General features: G+C 35.8%; 3 protein-coding genes across 5 annotated transcripts; all 3 read right to left on the bottom strand.

Annotated features, from left to right (window-relative positions):
* Positions 1–1,961: 1,961 nt before the first annotated feature.
* On the bottom strand, positions 1,962–5,950 carry LOC110868527 (protein disulfide-isomerase 5-1). The gene is made up of 5 exons (XM_022117716.2): positions 5,723–5,950; positions 4,224–4,282; positions 3,945–4,120; positions 2,845–2,960; positions 1,962–2,293 (listed from the first exon to the last, which is right to left on the bottom strand). The coding sequence occupies exons 1-4, from the start codon at positions 5,846–5,848 to the stop codon at positions 2,857–2,859; spliced, it is 465 nt and encodes a 154-aa protein (XP_021973408.1). The 5' UTR covers positions 5,849–5,950; the 3' UTR covers positions 1,962–2,293; positions 2,845–2,856.
* A 4,000-nt stretch (positions 5,951–9,950) lies between these two features.
* Positions 9,951–12,897, bottom strand: LOC110868528 (nuclear transcription factor Y subunit A-9). Of its 2 annotated transcripts, none has more exons than XM_022117719.2 (6): positions 12,758–12,897; positions 11,866–12,047; positions 10,986–11,101; positions 10,837–10,893; positions 10,600–10,761; positions 9,951–10,509 (listed from the first exon to the last, which is right to left on the bottom strand). In XM_022117719.2, the coding sequence occupies exons 2-6, from the start codon at positions 12,011–12,013 to the stop codon at positions 10,213–10,215; spliced, it is 780 nt and encodes a 259-aa protein (XP_021973411.1). In that variant the 5' UTR covers positions 12,014–12,047; positions 12,758–12,897; the 3' UTR covers positions 9,951–10,212. The 2 variants fall into 2 exon arrangements, with proteins under 2 accessions (XP_021973411.1, XP_021973412.1); XM_022117720.2 differs by having other exon boundaries at positions 11,884–12,047.
* Positions 12,898–16,665: 3,768 nt separating this feature from the next.
* LOC110868529 (armadillo repeat-containing protein 8) lies at positions 16,666–24,136 on the bottom strand. Of its 2 annotated transcripts, none has more exons than XM_022117722.2 (8): positions 23,620–24,136; positions 21,538–22,260; positions 21,350–21,445; positions 20,746–20,829; positions 20,407–20,641; positions 19,378–19,538; positions 17,991–18,272; positions 16,666–16,915 (listed from the first exon to the last, which is right to left on the bottom strand). In XM_022117722.2, exons 1-8 carry the CDS (start codon positions 23,959–23,961, stop codon positions 16,859–16,861), a joined length of 1,980 nt encoding a protein of 659 aa, XP_021973414.1. In that variant the 5' UTR covers positions 23,962–24,136; the 3' UTR covers positions 16,666–16,858. The 2 variants fall into 2 exon arrangements, with proteins under 2 accessions (XP_021973414.1, XP_021973413.1); XM_022117721.2 differs by having other exon boundaries at positions 21,350–21,451; positions 23,620–24,096.
* Between the last annotated feature and the right edge of the window lie 2,790 nt (positions 24,137–26,926).

Genomic DNA, 26,926 nt, shown 5'->3' with positions numbered 1-26,926 from the left:
GTATAAGAGAGTCAATTAGTACGAAATATGGCGGAAAGACAAAAATATTTTAGAAATATCTAATATTGTTGATTCATAATTCATAAACTTATTTACCACAATTTTCAAATGATTATAACTTTTTTTTCATACGATAATGTTTTAAAAAAATTACACCGCTTTAACGAGCATTTCATTCTTTTTAAGTTGAGTAGGTTATTGTTGTAGTTTTCTTATTTTTACACATTCAATATAAAATCATTACGTGATTACATATTCAATATGGTTTATTATAATTGATGTTATTACAGTTATGCTTATTACGTGATATGAGAACTTAATTGTTTATGCTTTATTACGTGATTAAATCCGTAGTAAATTACAACTTTTGTTCTTTATATATATACTTAGTTTCAGACGATGTCCTTTAACGCTAAAATTGATAAGTTTTGTAGTTCATGTTTGATGTTTCAAAATTGTGCATGTTACGTCCCCAATGAATTTTTTTTTTTGGTTAAATCCGGTCACCCAAAGGTATTTTAGTCTTTTTACCGATTTATTTTTTATTATTTAAAACTAGAACAAAATATTTTTAAAAATTATTATTATTAGTATTGTAAAGATTCTTCTTATCCCTAAAAACATGCCTAGGAATAACAATCCACACAAAATAGATCAATGATCAAATAATCATCTCGGGAAAAAAACATCAATGAACACGATGAACAAACCTTATGAACACCACATGAATCAACTCTGCCAATCACCCCCACCCACATCCAACCACCGGTTACCAGAACCACCGCCACCCAACTACACTTCCCACAACCCGGAATACCCCTCAACTTTTTTGACGTAGTGAAATCTTTTATTTAATCCACGTTTTATATACGAGGATACTCCTAAGCAAATGTTAGGATATCCCACAGTGTATGAGAGGATAAGATGAAATGAAGTTTCACAATCGATGAAAACGAAAATTTTCGGTTATATGATGTTGCAGCGGCACCCCTTGAAGAATGAAGAAGATGAACTCATATATTTGATATAATATTATGAGTATTGGGATAGGAATGATCTCTAGATCAAGTGGTGGAAGACTTTCATTTCTTTTGAAAGATGGAAGTTCAACATTCACTTGGTGCAGAGAGGCATTGGTGGGCAATGATAGAAGATCGAGGGAAACCTAGGTTCGATCCTTGAGCCAAACGGGCTGGTGCGTTACCACGTTATCCTTGGAATTGATGGTGGACTCGTGTTATTCTCGGAGTACTCTGTTTGATCCAGTTGGTGCCTCGAGAGTGCTCGGTATTAGTTTTGTTAGCCGTTAAAAGAAAAAGTAATGGGATAATAAATGAAAAGGAACACTAAATCTGGAAAAGTCAAAAGTCACGTTTCAAAAACTTAATTTAATGTTCAACCCTTTATTCAATTTATCTTTGTTTTTTTTTTTTTTTTTTTTTTTTTTCTGTTTTTGTTTTTTACGCTGCATGGTTAGTATGTAATCACCTAGTAGTTTTCATATAAATACTATAGTGAAATCATGTAATAATACAAAGTCAAATATACTATTACACAATTATATACTGAAACATAATTATGTAACATTACAAACTCATTCAACGTTATAGCTTGTAAAATAATTTTTTTAACTAAGAAAACTATAGTAAATGCTATTCAAATTAAAGAGGATAAAAATGCTCAATACGGTGTAGATTAAAAAAAATATTATCGTATGAAAAAAGTTTTGACCGTTCACCAATATTAGATCTTCCTATTTAGCCCTTTTCCTTGCTTGTTTCCCTTATTTTGTGTCACGTGAATTCTACATTTAGGGACCTCTTAGTTTCAATCATTAGATTGCTTGATCAAAGGCCTAAACCTTCTCTACACTTCGTAGGAACAGGCTCTCTTGTACATGATCGTTTGGATTTGTATATATTATACATATAATAAGTAATAAACAAGTCAACCCATGCTTAAAAACTAACTCAAGCGTAAGATTAGACGAGCTCGGGATCGGGAACGGCAACTCCATGACACACCGGCTATCGTGTCCAACAAATACAATGCATGAGAATGTCTAAAATACATGATTTCGAGATTCAATCTTCACCCACAACTTCAAATTGGTAAATAAACAAAGATCTAGTTCTGCATTATACCACAACAAAACTGTGCTTGCAATTGACACTAGGAACACAAAAGAACAGGAATGGGTAATAAAGAAAATCATTTCTATCAAAATATTAGCTCGATATGGTTGTACAACTATCAAGTAATGCCATCCGTGTCTGCGCTCAAATGACCTGACCTGACATGTTTTAGTGATAATACGTAAACACGTTAGCAGAGTAATCCAAACACGTTTACGTGAAGACCAGCAAATTGTACATAAAAGATAGAACATGCCAAACGGGTTCAATGTAGAATAAGGATCATTCGTGTGATAGTAGCTTTCATAGTCATGTTGTAAATATCAGTTACTAATAATATCATAAGAAATTACCTTTTGCAACTTGCAAAACACTAACAATTGTAGCAAGTAGCAACTAGGAACTGATTAAGACTTAAAAGACCAACATATAACACTAACAATTAACAATTAAGACTTAAAACACTAATAGCAACAATAAGAAGAAATACATATGGTAAAACTAAGAAGAAAGGTACTGATATCGGGAAAATCGGTGACATATCGGTCCTATATCATTCAATATCACAGTCCACAGATAATATTTTTACCGATATTCTGACTGATATTTTGCACTGATATCTCACCAGGGGACCGATAACCGATATATCATCGATATACGGCAACGGCGATATTACCTGCATAGCTAATAAAATGGTATCTCAAAATACCTGAAAAGTAAATCATAAATCTTTGTCGTCCTCTAGCTGTGAATCCACTGCTGCGGCTGCTGCCTTTTCTGTTTCTTCTAAAACAAATGTTCTCATCAACTCAACGTCCCTTGTACCTAATAATCGTCCAGCAGACATATAATCAAATTTTGCTAAAAAAAACTGAAAGCTTTTACAGGGATCGGGATGATATAATGAGGAATACTGGAAACTAGTGTTTTATTTTCATTAGAAAAACTGAACGGAAGTACTTTAAATGGCGATTCTAAGTTAGCGATTGCGTCAATTATCAAGATTCCTACAATAAACTAATTGGTTGTTTAATCTGAAGGAGATCTTTACAGATTCCCATTCATTCAAGACAAATGACTATAACTAAAACGACAGATTCCCATTCATTTAAGACAAATGACTATAACTAAAACGATAAGTATATTATATAGGTGGTGTTTGTTTTTTAAGAGGTAAAATGTCTGCAGTCTGTGGACCACATCTGCAGACATCTGTAGAAGAAGAGGTGGACCAAACCAGGCTGTTTGTTTTTTAACGTATGCAGACTTCCAAAATAAACTGGTGGTGGTGTACGGGCGGTGGTGGTGCTGGACGATGATGGTGGTAGATGGTGGTGGTGGGTGGTGGACGGTGGTGGTGGTGATGGACGGTAGTGGGTGGTGGATGGTGGTGGTGGTAAAAGACGGTGGTGGGTGGTGGACCGTGGTGGACGGTGGACGATGGTGGTGGTGGTGGTGGACGGTAGTGGGTGGTGGACGGTGGTGGTGAACTGTGGTAGTGGTGGTGATGGGCGGTGGTGGTGAGTGGTGGTGTTTAACCCTCTACAGACCTTAGAAGATCTTAGAAGTGGATGGGCCAAGTCTGCACCAAGAAGAGCTCGCGCAGACGTTTTTTAATGAAACGTCTTCGAAAAAACAAACAGTATGCGCGTGGCAATGTCTGCGCGTGGTCAGGCGACGCAGACAGAAGAGCCTGCGCGGCGCAGACAGAAGAGCCTGCGCGGCACAGACAGAAGAGCTTGCGCGTAGCTTTTCAGAAAAAACAAACAGCACCATAGTGTCAAGCAAAGATTAAAGTTAAAACCGTACCTCGATATCTGGCAACTTCTTCACCATTGTAGAAAACTTTAAAAGAAGGATACGATCCAATCTTAACCTTTGAACAAAGAGGTTTATTAGTACCACAATCCACTTCACCGACCTCTATCTCATCTTCCCCTTCCATTGTCTTTCCAAGTTCCTCCCACAACGAACCCAAATTCTTACTGTATTGTCAATACAAATCATAAAAACACAAACAAACATTTCAAACTCATCGCCGACGGCCAAACTGATTCATGTAACGGATAGATTGAAATAACTACTCACCAGTGCTTGCACCAAGGGACGCAGAACTTCACAAACCAAGCAGTGTCTTTCTCTTTAACCTTAATGCACACAAAGCAAACAGAAAATGTAGAGATTAACATCGCACATCTGGTAATCAGATTATCATCTAACTTCATCAATAGGTTGACAGATATCCAAATTCACATTTTATAACAAAAAAACTCCCACACATAAATGTTAAATTTGCATAAATCAAATTAATATCGTCATTGAAAGGTACTATGAAATACATTAGGTCAATCGAACTATCATCTAACTTCATCAATAGGTTAACAGAGATTCAAAATCACATTTGATAGCCAAAACTCCCACACATAAATGTTAGATTTGTATAAAAAACAAATTAGTACTGCCATTGAAAGATACCTTGAAATAAATTAGGTCGATTGAACAATCATCTAACTTAGTAACTTCATCAATAGGTTAAGAGATACTCAAAATCACATTTGGTAACCAAAACTCCCACAGTCCCACATATAAACGTTAAATTTGCATAAAATCAAATTAACATCATCATTCAAAGGTACTAAAAAATGAGTCTATATCATAGTTGTTAAAAGCCATCGCCTCTTGCGCCTAGGCCCATTTTTCAGAAGTGATTCACGCGTAGGTTCCGTCGCGATTCCTAGATTCCTTAAGAGTCTCCAACCAAATTCTCTAAATTTCGGCAAGATTCCAGCCAAATTTCTACTTTTATCTAAGAAAAACTACTTTTCTACACCAATACACTAATATGTTAGAACTTTTGGTAACTAAATAGATGTTATTAAATGTTATATAATAGGTTTTGTTTATTTTATTTGAAGATTAATACATAATATATATATATATATATATATATATATATATATATATATATATTTCATTGTACGCTTTTATATTCTTAGGCTCTCGCTTTTTATGCGCCTTGAGTGCGCCTGGCGCCTTTAATAACTATGGTCTATATAAATGACGACAGAGTGTGAACTTAGGCACTAATTCTACACAAAATAACAGATAATCCAAGACTTAATAGCACATCAATAGCAGATAATCCGAGATCTTATAGCACATAAATCAGACTAAAACCTCACAAACTAACGATATGAATTAAAATCAAAACAATAAACATTAAATTCGAACAAAATCAACCTAACATCGCCACTGAAAGGTACTACAAAACAAATCTACATAAACGCTGATGGAGTGTGACCTAGGGCACTAATGACTAATTAATTCTACACAAAAAATCATTCAATCCGAGATCTTAAACAACATAAATCAGAGTAAAACCTCACAAACTAACGATGTGAATGATAATCAAAACAATAAACATCAAATTCGCATAAAATCAACCTAATATCGCCACTAATAACTAATTGAACACAAAATCTCAGATAATCCGAGATCTTAAACCGCATAAATCAGAGTAAAACATCAGAAACTATCGATTGATTTGAAATGAAAGGAAATGAAAAAGGATGATAGATGATTAATACCTTGTCGGAGAAGGTAGTTTCGGTTAGGGTTATGACTTCAGCTCTTGCATCGTGCATAAAAGTGGAGAGTAACAGTGATGAAATCAGGAGGATAGAAGCTAGAAGTGATGGATGATCGCCTTTCATGGCAGCTGGTTTTGTACTATCGATCGGAGTTGAGGGTTTTCGAGTGTAGCGGATTTCGTTACTTAATTAGTTATATGTGACCCCCTTTTGCTTCAAAACAGAAAAAACAGGGTTTATTTTCATTTTATTGTTTTTTTAAACTTTAATGGAAACATGTATTTTATTTTTTAAACTTTAATGGAAACATGTATTTTATTTTATACAAAATCCATAAGCCAGGTAGTTGTCTGTTATTTTCCTGTTGGTCGAACAAATTACGATTTTATCCAAATTTAGAATTATGATTTTGCTCGCAGTTTAAAATTACGTTTTTGCCTCCAGTTCAAAATCACAGTCTTACTATCGTTGTAGATTTTGACAAATTAGGCATGACACATCCCATCGGCCCGAACAAATTACGATTTTACCGAAGTTTAGAATTACGATTTTGCTCTCGGTTCAAAATTACAGTCTTGCCATCGTTGTAGATTTTGACAATTTATGAATTTACCCTAAGCCAAACTTACAGTTTTCCCTTAGTTTAAAATTACCGTCTTGTCATCTTTTTTTTTTTTTTTGCAAACATATGGTAGTGTTTTGTTTTAAATGGTTGACTCGATGTAATTATTATTCGCTAGCGCTCGCTCATTGCTCATGACAAATTACAGTTTTGCCTCCAATTTAAAATTACAGTCTTTTCATCGTTTCCGTTTTTTAGCAAAACTATGATAGTGTTTTGTTTTAATTGGTAGAGAAATATTTTGCCTAGCGCCCCGCAACGCAGATAGGGCATAAACTAGTGTATTACAAAATAAAAAAGTTTATTAGGTTTAGTTACACAAAAGTTGTTTGCTAAAAGGATATCTACACATTTTTATGTTGAAAACAATAAAAATGAATATCGATATCGTTTGGTCCCGGTACGATGTTGGTAGTTAATATAGTTTAAGAACGGTATCGTATTGAAACCGAATACCATAAAAATAAATACTGGTACCAACACCGATGTTGTTCGGTTGATACGGTATTGCCGTACTCCGTATAGTTTACACAACATTATGATCGTGTATTCATTTTAACTCACTTGTAGATGTTTACCACTTTGTTTTATCTAATGTTGATAGAAATCAGGTTATAAGCTAAAACCTACTACTAGGGCTGTTCAAAAAGCTCGCGGCTCGGAGCTCGCTCGAAGCTCGCTCGGATTTAGCTCGGAAAAAGCTCGCTCGATTTGGCTCGGTTTAAAACTGAGCCGAGCCGGCTCGGCTCGGTTAGAAAGTGAGCCTAGCTCGGCTCGGCTCGTAACGAGCCGAGCTGGCTCGGTTCGGCTCGCTTTGTAGCTCGGCTCGGTTTAGCTCGAATTATTTTACTTATAATAAGTTTTAATTTTATATACATTATAATATATTACAAAAAAAAACTGATTATTATTTACATGTATATAGGTTTGTAATTTGATATTTATGGCATATTTGAAGATTGATTACCATACTAATGAACTAATATTGTATTTTATTGAAATTAAAACTTATTTTGCGTTGTTAAACTTGATTTTGGTTTGAATTGTATTAGGTTGAACTTATTTTGAATATATTCTTTTAAATTTTGAATAATATTTTAGGCTATTAAATTTTAAGAGGTATATATTAGTTTTTTTTAATAAAATCGAGCCAAACCAAGCCGAGCCGAGCTAGCTCGGTTTAAAACCAAGCCGAGCCCGAGCTTAGATTTTCAGCTCGGTTTCAAATCCGAGCCGAGCTGAGCCAGCTCGGTTTATAATCGAGCCGAGCCCGAACTTGGCCTGGCTCGGCTCGGCTCGGCTCATGAACAGCCCTACCTACTACGTATCACCTTTTATCCACTTATTGTCAACAAACGTACATTATGCTAAAGGAATTCAATTCATTGTGAGTTTTATTTGTGTAACTTTTATATTCTCTTCAAGTAGGAATGTGGAAATTAATTCATAACTTTATAACACATTTAAACTACTACAAATACAAGTGGCTGACATCAGCCGGTAACAGTTGAATCATTCAATTGGGCAAAAAGGGCGACAGGGGTAATAGTACCAGGCAGCTGCCTGCCACTCCCCTATTGGCCCAATAAAAATATTTATCCTAAATTAAAATTACGATTTTGTCATCAGTTCAAATTTATGTTTTCGCCCCCGCTTAAAAATAAATTTACGCTTTTGCTCCCAGCTAAATAAAATAAATTTGCGCTTTTACTCTTAGCTAAAAATTTCGATTTCGCCATCGGTTAAAAATTACGATTTTGCCCCGTTTAATTTTACACTTTTGCTATTAGTTTGGGGGGGGGGTATTGCACGGACCTCCCGGCCGCTGAAGTGATCCCACTCCACAAGCTAGCAACGTCCCAATGCTGCCTGGCGGTGAATACCCCATCCCGAGCTGAGTCCGTTTCCCTCTGGGAAGAAGGTGGCAAAATACCCCCTGCCTGGACTCGAACCCGGGTCTCTATGAAGAGTAGAGGTGGGACTGGCCAACTGGGACACCCCAGTTGGTTAGTTTTTTCCCCTTTGCTATTAGTTTTTTCCCCTTAAAATTACGATTTTGCCATCTGTTCAAAATTATGTTCTTACCTCCACTTAAAAAAAATCTCTTTTACTCCCAGCAAAAAATTTTGATTTTGCCCTCGGTTCAAAATTACGATTTTGCCCCGTATAAATTTATAGTTTTGCCATTAGTTTTTTTTTCTCACAGCCAAGTTACGATTTTACTCTCAACTTAACTTTACATTTTCCCAATCGTTTTTGTTTGTTTTCCTGGTGACATTACAATTTTGACCACAGTGTAAAATTACAGTCGTGCCGGCAACTTCCTGGCACTCCCCCGTTGGTCCATTTAGTTTACAATTTATCCCCAAATTAAATTTATGATTTGACCCTCAGTTAAAAATTACGTTTTTCCCATTGTTTTAGGTTTTTTTTTTTTTACCAAAACTATAAAGGTTTTTTGTTTTAATTGGTTTACTACGGTCTTATCATCGTTTTTGTTTTTTTTTTCCCTTGGAAAATTATAGTAGTCTTTTTTTAATTGGTTGAGAATTATTCGGCCCTCGCCCCGCAACGCAGACGGGGCATCTACTAGTTTTAATACAAGATAAAGAGATATTGTAGTCGTGTATCATCTACTATCTACGGCAATAATCCAAACACTGTTTTATAACTTTAAATAAACAATGCTTACACACATTTGAATACACTCTTACGACATGTTTATTTTTATCTGCAATTTTATATAAATCCTATAAAAATTAAGTCACATCCAATATAGTATTTTTTATAAGAAATATACCTTTATTACATGGAGGTAATCATATATCAACCTCTAAACTTGTAAATACAATATGATGTTCCAAATATAAGTTTAATTGTATAATACCATAATTCTACATTTCTTTTAGACGCTAGACGCACTCAAGTCTCAAGGCACATAGGGTGATCCTTGGGCCTAGGCGTAAGCCCCTTAAAAAGCGAGGGCTCGAGATAAGCAAGGCGTATAGCATAAAATATTTTTTTTGGGGTTTTGGACGTGTTTTAGGCTAGTTCGAGGCCATTTTTGGCTGTTTTAGGCTAGTTTGCCCAGAATTTGCAGAATACTGTGGAAATTTCAGGATTTGGTTGGAACCTCGTTGGAATCTAACCGAAATATGGTCTCGCCCGAAGGTGCTGGAGCGCTTGTATAGCGCCTCATCTCTCCCGAGGCATAGTGGCTTTATCACACCACGTCAGATCCACCTAGGCGCCACGTCATATGGGGGACTTTAAAGCCCCTCCCTTAAACTTGCATGCAATGGTTTAAAGTCCCCTATTAAACAAAATTAAAAAAAAAAAATTTATTGGTTGAAAAGAGGTGGACCCCACCTGCACACACCTTTAACGCTCGTTAGCACCATGACGAACAAGGGGTAGCCCCCCCCCCCCCCCCCCAACCACAACCCTTTTTAACAAGCACGGGGTGGTTGATGGCGCCCCGGGGAGCTAAAGTTGGTGATGTGGCGGGGCGCCAAGCCACACCCCCTGGCCTGAGAGCCTAGGCGCACGCCCCAAGGATTTTTGACAACATAGGTTTTAAACATGATTTAAGAAAACATGACATGGTTGGAAACTAGACTGTCACTTGGAACAGTTTCAACTTTCAAAGAAAACAAAGATCCAACCTAACAACACATAACAAAAGTCTACAAGCATATCCAACAACACTACACCTATGATGGAAGCAGAATCTCCAAATACCAAACATTCATACCACCACCCAAAAACAAACTTTTAACACAACATTCATCATTAAAACAAACTATAATATCTACCCTTTTTGTCCCTTGGAGCCAAGAATGATTTGCTGCAAGTAACCGGGTTGTTACATCGCAACAGCACTCTGTGCAGCCGGGTTAGACGATATGTTTATCCACTGCTTTCCTCTATCCGAAGAGTGCAAATGATAACCCGATGACGCCTGGTAATTTTGTGAGAGAACCGATCCAACCCTTGGTGTTTCGGCGGATTCTGAGTGCACGCGCTTTGACTTCACGGAATTGGCGGAACCAGAAGCGGTTGTGTTTTTTAACGACTCGATTTCTGTCTTCTTGGCGAAACGACCACCAGAACCCCTTATCCTTCGCATTGCATGCTGGTGTCGTGATTCGTGAAGATAAGGCTGTGAAAATAAGACCAACATAACATGTTGTTTAATGTTTACCACTTTACATAACCAAATTTTCATCGTTAAATTATAAAATTAATTCACCTTTCTGTCTTTTATAAGTTTCTTTTCGAGCTCGGCTTTTGCGCGCGATTGTCTACGCCTTAATATTGCAGGGTATTGTTTGGCATTCACGTAAACAGGCTCTGGTGCCATTTCGAGTGTTAACGGCATCCTTGTTTGCATATCAACAAACTGAGGATGAACCTATAAACAAAGTTAAAATATTATGCATATACAAATACATATTTATAAATATATATATGAAATCATGTGTCTTACCAAAGGCTGACCATAAGCTGTCATCATTCCGCCATAATATGGATTTGGAGCACAGGCCTGTTAAGGTCAACACAACAAGGAACTTCGATCATAATCATAAATCCGAACAAAATATAGACATATATAGCCATAAGGTGGAAGAAGCTTACAACGGAATGTCCAACAAGTTCGAGCTGTGGGACCTGCCTTAAGGTTTCCCCGTTACTTGGAAGCACGTTAGGCAGTCCCTGCTGCCGACAACTTTTATGTTCTTGTCCGCAACTGTCTGACCTCGGAAGATGGAGTTCATCATCAGTATTACAACAAAAATATATGACCATATAAGTTGCTAAAATGCAATGACTAGTTCATCCAAACAAATATAAACTAATCATTATAAGCAAAATTTTAATAACCATTGGCTTACGCAGTGATTTGCATATTAAAGTGATACTTATACTTACGGGTGCAAACGAGCCGAGTGGCTCGCGAGCTACTCGAGATCGGCTTGAGTAAAAGCTCGAAACGAGCCGAGCCTTATCGAGCTCGAGCCTGGCATGTGAAGCTCGTTAGGTTCATCGAGCCTTAGTGTAAAATATTATATTTTTTATTAATATTTAATAACATTTACCCCTTATTTAAAGTTAGATTAGTAAACGAGTCGAGCCGAGCTTATATAAACTTGTTCACGAGCCGAGCCCAAACGTATAAATAAGCTTGTTTAGTAAACGAGCTCGAGCCCGAGCTCCATTTATCGAGCTTACGAGCCTAAACAAGTCAATTATTTATATTATTTTTATTTAATATATTAATTAAAAGTAATAAACGAACCGAGCTTGAGCTTGAGAAACTACCAACGAGCCGATCTCGAGCTCTCATAAGTTAATCAAGTTCGAGCCTGGTCGAACTCGGGCTCAGCTCGGCTCGTTTGCACCCCTACAGTGTCATACTCAATTAAGCTAAGGATCTGAACCCTCCTACAATCCTACCATATTTTAAAATGTTAAACCCCACAATTCACTGCAAATTCACATAAAAAGTTAAAAGTACCCGAACGAAAAGACGGACCATTTTGTGTTTCTTTACTAACATCATCATCTTCCTCACTTACAACATCATCAGACTGTGATTCCTTATCTAGCGATTCTTCCGAAGAAGACGAATCAGATGAATTTCTCCGCATAGCAGTCGTAGACATGGACCTTATGCAACAATGTCACACCAAGATCCACCTAAACCAGATCACCAAATAATCCATTTCATTTCAATCAATCAACATGACCATATAACCAGTCACATAACTATCATAACTTCACGAATCACAATAATCGCGATTCGCGACTCACCGTCACATCATAATACTTTAATCATGCATGAATAACATCAATGTCAAGCCTCATAGAACACACAAAAAACATATAATTATCAATTTATCATTTTAAGCACCAAAAACTCCAATTAACAGCAAAATGTTTATCAATAATCACACATAATTACATAATCAACCATATTTCCCAATTACATATTCATGCATGAAGGAAACAATTTAATGCTTTAAAATTAGGTCATACTCTGTTTTTTTTTTTTTTTTTTTGAAAATTCTACAAAATCCATTAATCGTGTCGATTGCTCATGATCCTCACAACACCGGATCGCCAACATATCACAAGAAGAATGAGTCATTTTCTTAATCCGAAACCGATATAAAGATCAAACTCAACATGCATAAGCGTTATAATCAATATAGAATCGATAACCGCGCATTCTGTATCTTAAAATTCATCAAATATACAAAACCGAAGCCTAAACAAAATAAATCGAACAACATGCAACCATTAAGATTTACAAGTAATTAAAAGCCAAAACAACAACTAACAGCGATCAAATTCAACATGCATATGCAAAAAACAGAGATTTTGGAGATATAAAAGTAAAAAATTACCAGAAAGGTAAAAACCCTAATATTGAGGCGATGAATTGGAGGAAATTCAGCTGTAAATCTAGAAAATGAAAACAATTGTTGTAGAGAGAGAGAGAGAAAGTTAAGTGTAGAGAGAGAAAGATGTTGTGTGTATGTATGTATATGTGTGTAACTAATGATGTTTTTATGTCGCATAGGAAGGCTGTACATGTGTTTGTATGGTGACGCGTGTCGAGTTGTCTTTATTTGTTTCGTTCCACTAATATTAGACTCCGTGAAATGAAATTACTATTTTATGGTTGAAGATGAAAATAAAATAAAGAATGTCGAATAATGTGTGTTGCAATAATAGGTGTCAAAGTGGAAGTGATGTGATGTAAGCAGGTGAGGCATTATAATAGATGGTAGGCTTGAATCTTGTTCTTATGTGACCCTATCATTTGACCCGTTACTTTTCGTATATCTTCACTATTCAACTTTTAACAACAAAAAAAAAAAGAGTAAACTTCCGTTTTGCTCCCTGTGGTTTGGTCACTTTAACGGTTTTGCTCCAAACCTTTAAAAATAGCCATTTTACTCCCTGATGTTTCGGTTTTTTTGCCAATTTGCTCCCCGCCTCTAACTCTATCCAAATTGTTTGTTTTTCCATTTTGCTCCCTGCAGGGAGCAAACTGGCAACAAAACCAAAACATCAGGGAGTAAAATGACTATTTTTAAAGGTTTGGGGCAAAACCGCTAAAGTGACCAAACCACAGGGAGCAAAACGGAAGTTTACTCAAAAAAAAAAAAAGCCCCAAATTATCTACACACCAAGTGTGTAGATAGTCACCCCAAAAAGATGGTTTTTGTCCTTATATGCACACCCTGCAGTGTCGAACTGTGGCCAAAACGTGTTGTTTTGGTCCAGTTAACCAGATAAATATAAAGACTGAAGAGTTTCTGACGGGTCTGTTGACCGGACCAAAACGTCGAGCTTTAGCCGCGTTTTGGTCCTGTCAACCAGACAAAAGACTGACACCCGGTCTGGTTGCAGGACCAAAACGCGGCCAAAGCTCGGCGTTTTGGTCCGGTCAACAGACCCGTCAGACACCCGTCAGTCTTTTTCTGGTTAACGGGACCAAAACGCCACGTTTTGGCCACAGTTCGACACTGCAGGGTGTGCATATAATGACAAAAAATACCTTTTAAGGTGTGTAGATAGGTAAATGGGTGTGACAATAGGTACACCCAAAAAAAAAAGCCCGATCAAGTTGACCGGTTATTTGTCATCTATATTTATTGTTCAACAATGTCGAAGCTTGAGATTTCTGACCGAGGGTTGAAAACGTATATACCAAAAATTTCTATAAAACCAGGGGGTCAAAAACGTATATACCCAAAAAAAATTATACGAAAACTACATACTTTCCACTACTAAGCGAAAAGTTCGGGGGATCGGTCGTCCCCTTCCGCCCCCACAAAGCTACGCCCTTGTTGTTCAACTCTTTAACAAAACAAAAAAACTACCTTTTTTTCTACTATTTGACAACACGGCAAACCAAAAGCTTTGCCCTCCTCTCTATCGAAAGGATGAAAGGGGGTACTCTCATTTGGTGTTGCCCCAGTTAAGAATGAAGGCCTTGCTATCACTACTTTATCTCAGATCATTCTTCATACATGATTTGATATTTTGGTGTCCCAGGTGTAGAGGATCACATCAATCCATGTTGAATTTGGTGGTTAAAACTCTACAGCAGTGATGATATTGTAGGGCAGTACCGACGGAAATTTAGTTCGACGTCACGATGATGATAAAAAAACTTTACATTCTCTGTAAGGTCGTCTAATTCAAAACTCCAGTTATGACACCCTTTCTCTCCCACTTCACATTTAGAGCACAACGTTCTTAGAAAGAAAAAAAAGATATAATATGCTTTGACATCTTCTTAGCCCGAAATGGTTGGGGAGAGAAAATGTTCCCTTTTAAGGTACTTTCAGGAATATATCCAGTGTAAATACAGTGAGGACTATATCTCAAAGGATTAGAGCACGTGGCTACGAACCACGTCGTCTGGGGTTCGAATCCCCCTCGCCCAAGACCGACCCAAAAGGTTAAGTCCTTTCCCTTTAGGGGTAGGAAAATCATGATCGGGTTAAAAGACCAAAAGCTATGGAACTTTGGTGTGAGTCTTTTGTTGAAAGGGATTGGGCTTTTTCTTTATTATTATTCATAAATGACTAAAGCAATACACAAAGTGTGCTCGTCCCCCTTTAGTGTATTTTTATGCACCTGTAACTCTTCCTTATTCAGGATGGGGCAGAATTGCGGAACAAATACAAGTATTAGTAACATTATAAAAACTTGTTCCTCGTCATTATTATGTTTGCTCGCGACAGTTGTGGTCTCTCAGTAGAATTGATAGAATCGATGATTGCTTCCTTGATGCATTGTTAGTTTTGTTATGGAGGGAAAATGTTGAAAAATAAAACCATAGTGACTCATTGTTAGTTTATGTTTTAAATTGTTATATTTGGTATTTTTCTTCACATGGTATTTTAGATTTAATCTTAGGATACATTTCATTGTGTTTAAAATTGTTACGTTTAGTGTTTTTCTATATTATAATACCAAAAGAATCTGAAACATCATGCCTAAAATTTAAAACGAAATGCCTACATATACGTACTTCTCAAACTTTATAAGAAAAATATCCTTTGTAGACAAACTCTTATCATCAATACCATATTACTTTGAATATGGAATCATAATTTCTGATCTACATACATACTAAACGAGTTTACATGATAAAACTACACGGTTAAAATAGTTTTCATAGTGCTCAACATCATATTTCGAATTTTAAAACGCTTTTGACACTTTTCTAACATAATATATTAGTATCAAATTGGCGTGCCTCTATACATCCCACAAAGGGTGAAATGCAAAATGACACCTTACTAAGGACCAAGAGCCGAGTACCACTTAAAGGTCCACTCAAGAAGTTCGAGCTCCAACCGATCAAAAAGGACAAAAGGAGTCAGTTCCAATACTTTTGTTGCCGGGTGTGATTAGCTCTGGTTTTGCATGGCGCATCTACACCTAGAGGTGCAACCCTAAACCGGGTTATAAACCGAACCCGACAACCCAACCCAACCCGAACCCGGGTTGAACCCGATTTATAGCCAACCCGGTCTAAATCCTTTTCAGCCCGGGTTGTACTCAAACGTAACAACCCGATTTGTTAAACCGGTATGAACCCAATTTAATGAACCCACTCAACAAACAACCAAACAAACTATGTTATGTTTCAACAGAAAATTATTGATTGTAAAAGTAACTTGCTTGTCATTTTTTCGTGACAATTGGCACCAACTAGTGATTGTTTTTTTATAAGGAAAACATATTTTAATATTCTAAAATTCTATAGCACAGACTCAATTCTTATTCTCCTAATCTCCTATCTAAATGCAACTAATACAAAACAATTCTATGGCACAGACTCGATTCTTATAATATTGATATTATGATTTACTTACATAACTTAAAAAATATATAAAGTATGAAGCTTTTAGTTATTTATATTTATTATATTTTGTAAGAAAAAATTAATATGGTTGAGATATAGGGTGGGTTGAACCCGGCTTGAGAGCCCAACCCGGTCCCAACCCAACCCGAACTGGTTTCTTAGGGTTGAGTTTTATAAACCACCAACCGGGATGAACCCAACCCGGTTTGACATTTTTAACCTTCACTTCAAACCGGGTTCAAACCCTAACCCGACTTGTAATATAATTTAACTATAAACCAAACAAAACATTGTTATAAAAAAATAAATAAATAAATAACTATAATGCAAGTGTATCACCTCAATTTTCTAGGAATTTGAAACTTTGTTTGGGTATATGCATCATCAAATTACAGAACTACCGAATATCAACAGAATTGACGCTGCAGCGAGAAAAGAGATATTCTATAATAATAACAGAAATAATTTCCAAACAAAACTGGTGATTGTCAATAATTTGATTTAACAAAAAATAAAAACCTTGATTATTACATGTTACAACAATAGTCAACTGCCAATCAAGCTTGGTGTAGGCATGTCGTTTCATCCATTGGCGGTTGATTATATTAACAAACATTCACGTGGAAAAATCCCCAAAAATCATAGACTGTCCGAGCGCTGTTCTTACACGAAGCTGCAAAATACAATACAGCATCATACATCATGCATCAAAAACTGGAAATCTTTCAACGGTTTTGGTCCCACTTAAATTCGACAGAAATTGAGTGGGGTTCAAGTAAAAAGTAGCGATGTTTTGTATGGGTCAGGTTGGGCTGAAACACTTTTTGTCTAAATCTTTTGCTTTTTTCTACGGTCAACTAGTTACAAATATTCTATTATCTCAAATTCTCAATCCTGCTACAACTTTTTGAAGAAAACTATTTATGATACTTTATGGAGTAAAATGCCATTTCGTCCCCTGAGGTTTGGTCAGTTTTGTCACTTTCGTCTTTTTTTTTAACTTAAAGAGCAATTCGGTCTTTTTCACTTTATGTACAAGCATTTTGCATAATGTACAATTATTCAAAATACCCTTACCATTTTCCGCATCTGGATCCAAAAGGTTTGAAATCTTGTCATTTTCACCCGACTCATTAACTCCATCCATTTTTCTCCGTTAAGTCAGGGGTATTTCCGTCTTTTTTGTTAACTTAAAAAGCACTTCAGTCTTTTGCACTTTATATACAAGCATTATGCATTATGTACAAGTATTCAAAATACCTTAACGGAGAAAAGACGAAAATACCCCTGACTTAACGGAGAAAAATGGATGGAGTTAACGAGCCGGATGAAAATGTCAAGATTTCAAACCTTTTGGATCCAGGTGCGGAAAAACAAACCTTTGGACGAAAGTCGCAAAACTGGCCAAACCTCAAGGACGAAAATGGCATTTTACTCTATTTTATGCATTAATATACACTTTGGGAGATGTTTGATTGATTTCCCTTTTAGTTAACTTTCTTTCTTTACATAATAAATAAGAAATTGGTTGCGTCAGGTGTCGCAATTCTATGAGGCCAATATTTTAGTTCATGCTTCTCTTATTTCACCCATTTGTTTTCTATTTCTTAATTTACATAGAGTTAATTAAAAAATTGTGAATCATATCTTAATTCTTATCTCAAAATGTCGTTTAATAATTCCTAAATCTTCATTACTAACTATTTAATATAATGGTTTTTTAATAGAAATTTAGTAGAGAAAGAGACCTTAACGTCCAAGCAGGGATCATTGGCCATGTTCTTTAGCTGAGAAACGATGCCAGCATTTCTTAATTTGACCACACGCGCTAATGCACCGGCCCCGGTTGGAATGGTGAGATTTACTATCGTCCAAACAGCAGCTGTTCTTAATTGGGCAACTTCACTTTGCAACATGGTCACCATTATTGATTGGGTATCACCGTTACTTGAATCTGGGAGAATTTGGTGCATAACTGCTTCCTTTTGGAACTCTTTTCCAGATGCCACATTGCACAGGACATACATTCCCTGTTCAACATACATATATATTCAGAATATATTTTACCCATCTTAAATAGACAAAAACCAGTTTTCGAAGTATTTTTTTCAATTTAAAAGGGTGGTCGTATATAATTAGACATCAAGTCATCATAACTTTATTCAGAAGTTGTCGGTTCATGAAACGAATTAACAGGTAACAAAAGTGGAATTTTAATCCCACTTTATTATGAATAGATTGATACAAGTTAAGTCTGTCTAAACAGGCCAACAATTTTTTTTAGCTAAAACGGTACGAAGTATATTTTTAACGCATACACGATATAACCTCCTAGGGTTAGGATCATGAAAGAACCTCTAGGGTAATTGAGAACCTTGAGAAAATTCTGGACCACACAATTTCCCAAGCAAAAAATGCAAAAAAAAAGATTTTTTTGGCTAAATCATAGCTTCTTCTTTCAGTTTTTTTTTTGGATATATACACATGTATATATTGTCAATCTTTAACTATACATATGTGTATATACGTGTTTACAATTGGAAAGTAAGTATTGTACATCTATGTTTGATAATGTACATATATCTATATAAAATGAAGATTATGGTTCAGAACATGTTTTTTTTCTAGTGTACATATGTGTAGATACGTGTTTAAAATTTAAAAATAAGTATCATACATATATGTTTGATGATATACACGTATGTATAATTTAAAAACTGACAATATACACATGTGCATGATTAAAAATTGACAATATACAGATATGTATAATTCCCAAAAAAAAACTCTTAAAAACGTGTAATTAGAAGTAAAGAAAATGGCTTAGAAAAAATGTGCAGTCCAGAATGGTTCTCACAGTTCTCAATTTCCAATAGGTTCTCTTAGGATCCGAAGATTTAGATTATTATTGTAAGAACACTATTGTGTAATCATAATTAAAGCGTTTACTATTTATAGAAAGAATTCCAAAATATAGATCATAATAATATTAAGAATAAATGAAACTCATAAAACAACAAAAGAAGTCGAATATGCTACCCAGTTTTCAAACTCTCTCTCTTAAATATGCAATATTGATGATAATATTAGGTTAGAGTTAACTAAAGCACAAGATTTAGTGGAAAGAGCTGAAACCTGAATCAAAACTTCAGGTTTTGAAGCATTCCGTAGTTGTCTTCCAACAGCGTTCAGTAAAAGAGCATCCTCAGTGAAGACATAGTCGATAGAATCCAGAGAACCGTTAACAAGGTTGCAAATAAGGCCCAAAGCATGCTCTTGTACACAAGCACTGGGATCTGTTACAGGTAATAAAACCATGCACTTGTCAATGTATGGTTCATTCGTTAATTTATTTATGAACCGGTGTCTTTATCTCTAACAGGTCAAGTGTTGCCCAAGATTAGGGGTATGAATTTCTGACACGACACAAACCTAACACGAAATTTGTGGGTTTGGATTTAGTCTAAAGGGGGTTGGATCAGTTTCAGGTTGAACCCACGAACCCGTTCAGCTAAACGGGTCGTATTCGTGTCAACTCGGGCGGGTTGGCGGGTTAACCCGTTTAACCCATTTGTTTTTTAATTTATTTTTTTACAATATGTTTTATGCCATAAATTAAATTGGGTAGGTATTTTATGCCATAATTATAACTTCAAAAAGAGAAATTGGCATAAGATTTTATAATTAAAATGTAATTCTATTATATACATTTGTGTGTTTTGTTGTGGTGAAATTTTAATAATATATTAATTAGCAACAAATTTTAAAAAATAAAAAAATCGGGTTGAACGGGTTGTGTTCGGGTCAACCCGCAAATATTCGGGTCGATTTTCAGGTTTGAGTCGTGTTTGGTTTCGTCTAAAATTTCTGGGTTCGGGTTGGGTTGGACCGCCAACCCGCAGACAGGGCCAGTTTAGCACTAGTGCATAAAATCTCAGATGCCGTTTCATCCAATAATTTAGATTCTTATTAAAACAATATAACTTTAGTGATCATACTTGACACGTTAACTATTATTAAAAAAAAACTAAAACTTCTGAACAAAAAATGAGTCGAGCCAACCCCATCTGTTGTAACTTGTACCAAAAAATTACTCATTTTGACCCGTTACCCAATCCACTTAACCAGCCCATTTTCCACCACTAGAAGTGACGATTAGATTACCGGAAACGAGGCTTGTTAACGACAATGCTCTGAGCTCCAAAAAGATCCCTTCTTTACACCTGCTGTCGACAAGAAACATCAAGTTTCTCAAAGCCCATACGGCATTTAGTCTAACTCTTGAATCCATAGATTTTGATAGCTCAACAAGTTGTTTCACACCTCCGTTTTGTACAAAAAGAGACTTGTGCATTGTAAAATCAATCACTAAGTTACTGATAGTACGCAGTGCAGCAACCTGCAAATTCAGCATATGAGAGTGAGTTCTATGTTACACATCTGATAACTCGTAAAAGCCTTCAAATAGTAAACCCCAATAATCAAACTGAAGTTACGATGTACCTGAACAGATGTAGACGTATCATCTAGAAGCTGAATCAGCGGTATAATAACTGCTTCTGTCATAAAATGACCTGCACTCAGATACTGAAAGAAAATACTGTTCTAAGAGAAGATCATCAAAAAGTTCTTTAAAACAATATCCCATGGTTTTTTTCTCGAAAGAGTAAAATGTCATTTTCGTCCCTCAGGATTGGCTACTTTTGCAACTTTCATCCAAAGGTTCGTTTTTCCAAATATGGGTCCAAAAAGTTTAAAATCTTGCCGTTTTCATCCAAATCGTTAACTCCATCCATTTTTAACTTTAAGTCAGGGGTATTTTCGTCTTTTTAGACTTTTTGTGATGCTTAAAGGGTTTGGGTGGGGAGAAAGTCAATAGAGATGGATCTTTATTTCTTATAGTGTTTTTATTTTAATAAAAAAAATGTCTAAAAGACGAAAATGCCCCTCGTTTAACGAAGAGAAATGGAGTTAACGAGTTGGATAAATGGCAAGATTTCAAACCTTTTGGATCTAGATGCGAAAAAACAAACCTTTGGACGAAAGTCGCAAATGTGGCCAAACCTCAGGACAAAAATGGCATTTTACTCTGCTCAAAACTACAAACCTTAACCGAGCGGGAGATATTTTTCAAACACATGCATGCAGCAACGCGTACATCCACCGTAGCATGACTCAGAGCGTCAGTTATGATGCTTATGGTCTGTAGCTATGAAGCCAAAGTTAAAACGTTTAAATACATAAACAATATAAGATATTTAACATAAAATAAATTTCAAACATTAGAAAAAGAACCTTGGGTGATTCCAAAAGAACCGATCTACTACATTCCAAATTTGAACATAGATTAGCGAGTATCATTAACATTCCCTCGAGTCGTTTGGGTTGTAACGATTCCTTTTGCATGTGGTCACAAAGTCGGTCAATTGTATTTGCCTCAAAAGCCGATTTTTGCAAACTCTCTTCATCCGCTATAAAACTCGATAAAGTAAACAACGCTTCATCTCCCACTTGACCAGAATCATCGATAAGTTCAAGTAATATTAATATCAATTTGGTTCTGATCCCCACCGATTGAAGATATGACGGAGCAGCGTTTTTAATCAAAATTAAGCACGTACATGCAAGCAATCTTGTTCTTGGATACTTGTCTTTCGTCAACTCTATTAACGTACCCCACGTTCTACCGTTTTCGGGTCCCACGAACTCTGAAATAACTTGTGGGTTTTGTTTGATGATTGTAGCGAATGCTTCTAAGCTTGCATCTCGTTGGCTTGTGGTGCCTTCGAGAAGGTTGATAAGGCGTTTTAGTGTTCCGGCATCGCCCAGTATCTTCTGCTCGTCGTTTGTTTCGCAAGAATGTGTTATGATACTGGCACCAAGTGCGGTTAAATTTTCGTTGTTTTTATCTAATAAAGATGTAAGAAATTCCATGTTTTTCTCTTGGAAAAAGTCGTACTTGGGTGCCACTTTTGATTGATATATCATTTTTAGAGCACGAGCACCTGCATCTACAACCTGCATGATAATAGTTAGATACAAAATCATATTGTCAAAGGTTGGGAAATAGAATCTTAACTGTTATAGATCAACGAGCGCTAATTGTGGTGTAATAATGATTTAAGTACCAACAGAAGCAGCTTATGTTGGGGTAGTATTGAATATAAATCATTACGCACCGAAGGTGTACGCATTCCACATGCCACAATCAACACAAGAAAGATACTACATGATTGCAGTCCAGTAGTACATAATTAACAAACTGCAAATCTGAAATTAGCATTGCCGTGTAATCTAGCTCTAGAATCAGCAATGACATACTCATAAAACTTCTATTCATCACCAAACTTAACAATCTAATATCCAGCAAAGGCTCTAACTGCTTAATTATCAGCATAGCATGTAGGATCCACAAATCATAGCCAGTTAAACTCATCAAATTACAAAACCACATATAGGCTTCATCATAAAATCAAAGGTAAACCGTCTGTAATGTCAGTTACAAAACCGCATCCTATGCAGGCTAACCTAACCCTAACTGATGTTCGTCATTTTCTAGCATTTAGTCATTAGGCAACATAGGTTTAAACACGTTCCACATGCCACAATCAACACAAGAAAGATGAAACAAGATTACACATCCACAGTTGTACAGAATTAACAAACTGAAAATCTGAAATTAGCATTGCCATGTCAGTTACAGAACTGCATCCTGTGCAGACTAACCTAACCCTAACTGATTCGGTACGTCAATTTCTAGCATTTTGTCATTAGGCACCAAAGGTATACACATTCCAGTTGGCTCTGGAATCGACAATGACATACTCATAAAACTTTTATTCATCACCAACATTAACAATCTAATATGAAGCAAAAACTCTTAACTGCTTATACTGTTAAACATCACAATAATCTATTAACTTATTATCAATAAGCATAGCCTGTAGGATCCACAAATCACATCCAATTACAAAACTACAAATACATTTCATCATAGATTCAAAACTAAACCGTCCGTAATGCAGTTACAAAACCGCATCCTGTGCATGCTAACCTAACCCTAACCGATTCGGTACATCAATTTCTAGAGTGCCAGTAACAAAAATTCAAAATTACAATCTTATATGAAGCAAAGACTATTAACTGCTTATACAATATACATCACAATAATCTTCAAACTTATCATCAATCAGCATAGCATGTAGAATCCAAAAATCACATCAAATCAAATTACAAAACTACAAATACATTTCATCACAGATTCAAACCTAAACCGTCCGTAATGTCAGTTATAACTTTAACCCTAACCGATTCGATACGTCAATTCCTATCACAATTCACAACAACAAAAACTCAAAATACACAAATTATGTATACCTTTTCGTTCGAATGCGAGAGAAGATTCACGAGATGAACAAAAGCTCCGGCATCTAAAACCGCCTTAACACCGGAATCAACACCGCACGCAAAGCTTCCAATTGTAGCGGCACACTGAACGAGAATGGAATCGGATGAGAACGAAGACGATGAGAGAATCGAAACTACGAACGGAACGGCTCCAAGCTTGATGTAGGAGAGTTTTTTCGTTCGATTGCCGATTATCTGGTTTTTGAGGTCTCGGAGGACCTTTAATTTGGCTTCGCCGCCGTCCGCGGCGGCGGAACGGAGGCGCTGGATTAAACCCTCAGGGCGGTGAGTGGTGGAAGCGGAGCCTGGCATGGTTGTTGGACGACGGGGAATGTCATACGCGCCGCACCAACGCGTGTGTATAGGCGCGTTAGTGTGTGTTATGGAAATAAATGGGAGTTGGAAGAGGAGTTTGACGAGCGTTTGGTGTTTTTTCTTATTGGAGGAATATTATCTGCCTCAAAATTATTTACTTAATATTTTATATAAAATTTTATATTAGAAACATTATTTGTTATGGATGGTTTAAATTTAAAACTCGGTCAATTTCGTTGTGGATTGGTCAAAGTTGTCACTTTTATGCTATTTGGTGTGGGGCGTCCATGTACAGCAGGGGCGGAACTAATTAAGAATGAGTCGTAGCACGGGCTACGGCTTAACCCCGTATTCGTATTCGTAATGTAATTTTTTTTTTTTATTTTATACATAGCCTACCCAAAAACATATACGAGGATAACCCTAAGAAAAAATTATGAAAATTGATATTATTCATTAAGCCCAAAATATGTTTAGTAACAAAGCCTAAATAATTATTTTTATGATAATTAAGCCCAAATTGTAATAACTAATAAAGCTCATATAATAGAATAAGTGATCTTGTGCATCTTATGGTTGAAATGGGAACATATATTTTTTGGCTTTTGGTTTACTGGGTAGTGAAACTAGCTTTGGTTTTACCGGTTGCAACCGAAACCATTGAAAGATGTTTTTTGAAAATTGAAGATTATCAAGACGGATTTATGCAATTGAATGGGCCCGTAATTTTTGAACAATGCCATGTTTGTGCGGTCGAAAAAGATTTTTTTTATAAAGTAAAAGACGACGATGTGATGGAACGATTTCAATCTATGAAAAAAAGAAGATGTCAAATCTATTAGTTATTTGTTTACTATATTTATTTATTGTCTTTTTTTTAATATTGTATGATTGCATGGTAAAAAAAAATTAGGATAACCCTGATTTAATGAGCTAGTTCCGCCACTGATGTACACCATTTTCACAGCTGCGTCGGCGTCGCCAACGGCTTTCCCAGGACGTTTATGTCGGACCTCCCCATCTCACACACACATTTACATACAACACTGACACACACATATATGTGTGTGTGTGTGTGTGTTTAGGCACATCTTCCATTTTCCGTGGTTCATCCTTGGAGATGCATCCTCCTTGGATGTTGACGTGGCGTTGACGTAGAGGGGCATCCTCCAAGGACTTGACTCCTCCCACACCGAGTAGCCTTATTCAATTGTTTGTCTTATTGTTTCTAGTCCTAGAGATTTTCAAATCTTGTTACTTTCATCTAGTTCACTAACCCTATTCATTTTTCTAACGTTAAATAAGGAGCAATTTTATCTTTTACATATTTCTTTGTTTTTTTAATTCTTTTTACTCATTTGGCATCATCCGCTTCTAAATCCCAGCTTCAAAACACAACATCATTGTTTCCAACTTAGTTTACAACATCTACAACTATGGTTCGTCCATGTTTTTCGACGACCCCACTCACCAGACACCACCATCAAACATAAATGAAGAAATAAAGAGATTTGAATTACCTTGTCACCGACCTCAGTTGCGTTGATGCTTGGTCTAGGAGCGTCACCAAAAGAAGTAAGTGAATCAGAACCAGGCGCTAGCGATTGTCCATGTTCTTCTTTGCTATGCGTTAAACTAGTTTTTGCTGGAGATGAGCAGACCATCACTCACATGGTCTAAAACCTAATGTTTATCAATGTTGTGTGCTTTTGTATTGATCAAAATGAATAATCATTGAGTTAAATAGAGAAAGCAATAAATGAAAAGTACAAAGATTAGAAACATTAGGATAATTGAGAAACGTGAGAATTATTCTTGACCAAACATTTTTCCTAAGTAAAAATGCAATTCTTTTTTCTAAATCGCCCAATTTTCTGTTAGTTTTTTTATCATACACATGTATATATTGTCAATCTTTAATTATACATATGTGTATGTACGTATTTAAAAATTGGAAAATAAGTATTGTACATCTATATTTTTGATAATGTATATATGTACAAATGTATATAATTGGTTGTACATATATGTATGTATAGGAGGATTATGGTTTTGAACAAGTTTTTTTCTTGTCTACATATGTGTAAATACGTGTTTAAATGGAAAATAAGTATCGTACATATATATATTTGATAATGTACACATGTATAATATAGATGTGACACCCCAAAAATTCTAAATTTTGATTACTATGTTAATGTGACGAGTAACATAAAGTGTAGTAAATTGGAATACTTAACCTAGTTAATAAAAGTTAATATTTGTTAAAATAAGTAGGTGTAACCTACCTAATAACTAACAAAACTACAAGGACTGAAATGGCACATTGTGGAAAGTGAGAAATATAAAAGATGGAAAAAAATTTAAACATACATAGGGTGTGTAGGTGGGTGGCAACTGGCAAAACCAGGGAGAACAAGACAGGGTTTCTTTGCAAAATCCAATCCTTAAATTCAGCCAAATCACAAGTAAATTAAGTATATAATCCTTTCATGCTTAAAGGTTTTGAACCATCTATCCCTTACAAACCAAATGTATGTGGTGAAATTGTATATGATGAGTTTTGATGTTAAGTGGGTTTTCATGGTATGATGAAATTGATGTGTGTTGATGTTTATGATCATCATATTTATATATGTAAAAAACTTAAACAATTTAGATATTTGATTAAGTGTTAGTACATGTTATGAAGTGGGTTTTAACCTACGTATGAAACCCAAAATCTCGTTTGATTTAATTGATAAATTGCCTTGATAAATGAAGAATTTGAGTTAGCTAGATGTTAAGGAATGTATGAACTTGTTGGGTTAAAAAATACACGGTGGTTTTGGTTGGAAAATTTAGCTAATATGATGGCTTAGTGATGATACCCACAAAGTGTTTGATAAAAATGTTAAATGAGTTTTATCACATTGTAAGTGTATCTATGTGTGACAATAGGTAAGTCAAACTGACCTAAAAT

Source organism: Helianthus annuus, chromosome 7 (assembly GCF_002127325.2).
Source record: "Helianthus annuus cultivar XRQ/B chromosome 7, HanXRQr2.0-SUNRISE, whole genome shotgun sequence".
Taxonomy (NCBI): Eukaryota; Viridiplantae; Streptophyta; class Magnoliopsida; order Asterales; family Asteraceae; genus Helianthus; species Helianthus annuus.
Note: the sequence above shows the minus strand (reverse complement) of the source record. Positions and strands in the feature narration are given on the sequence as shown.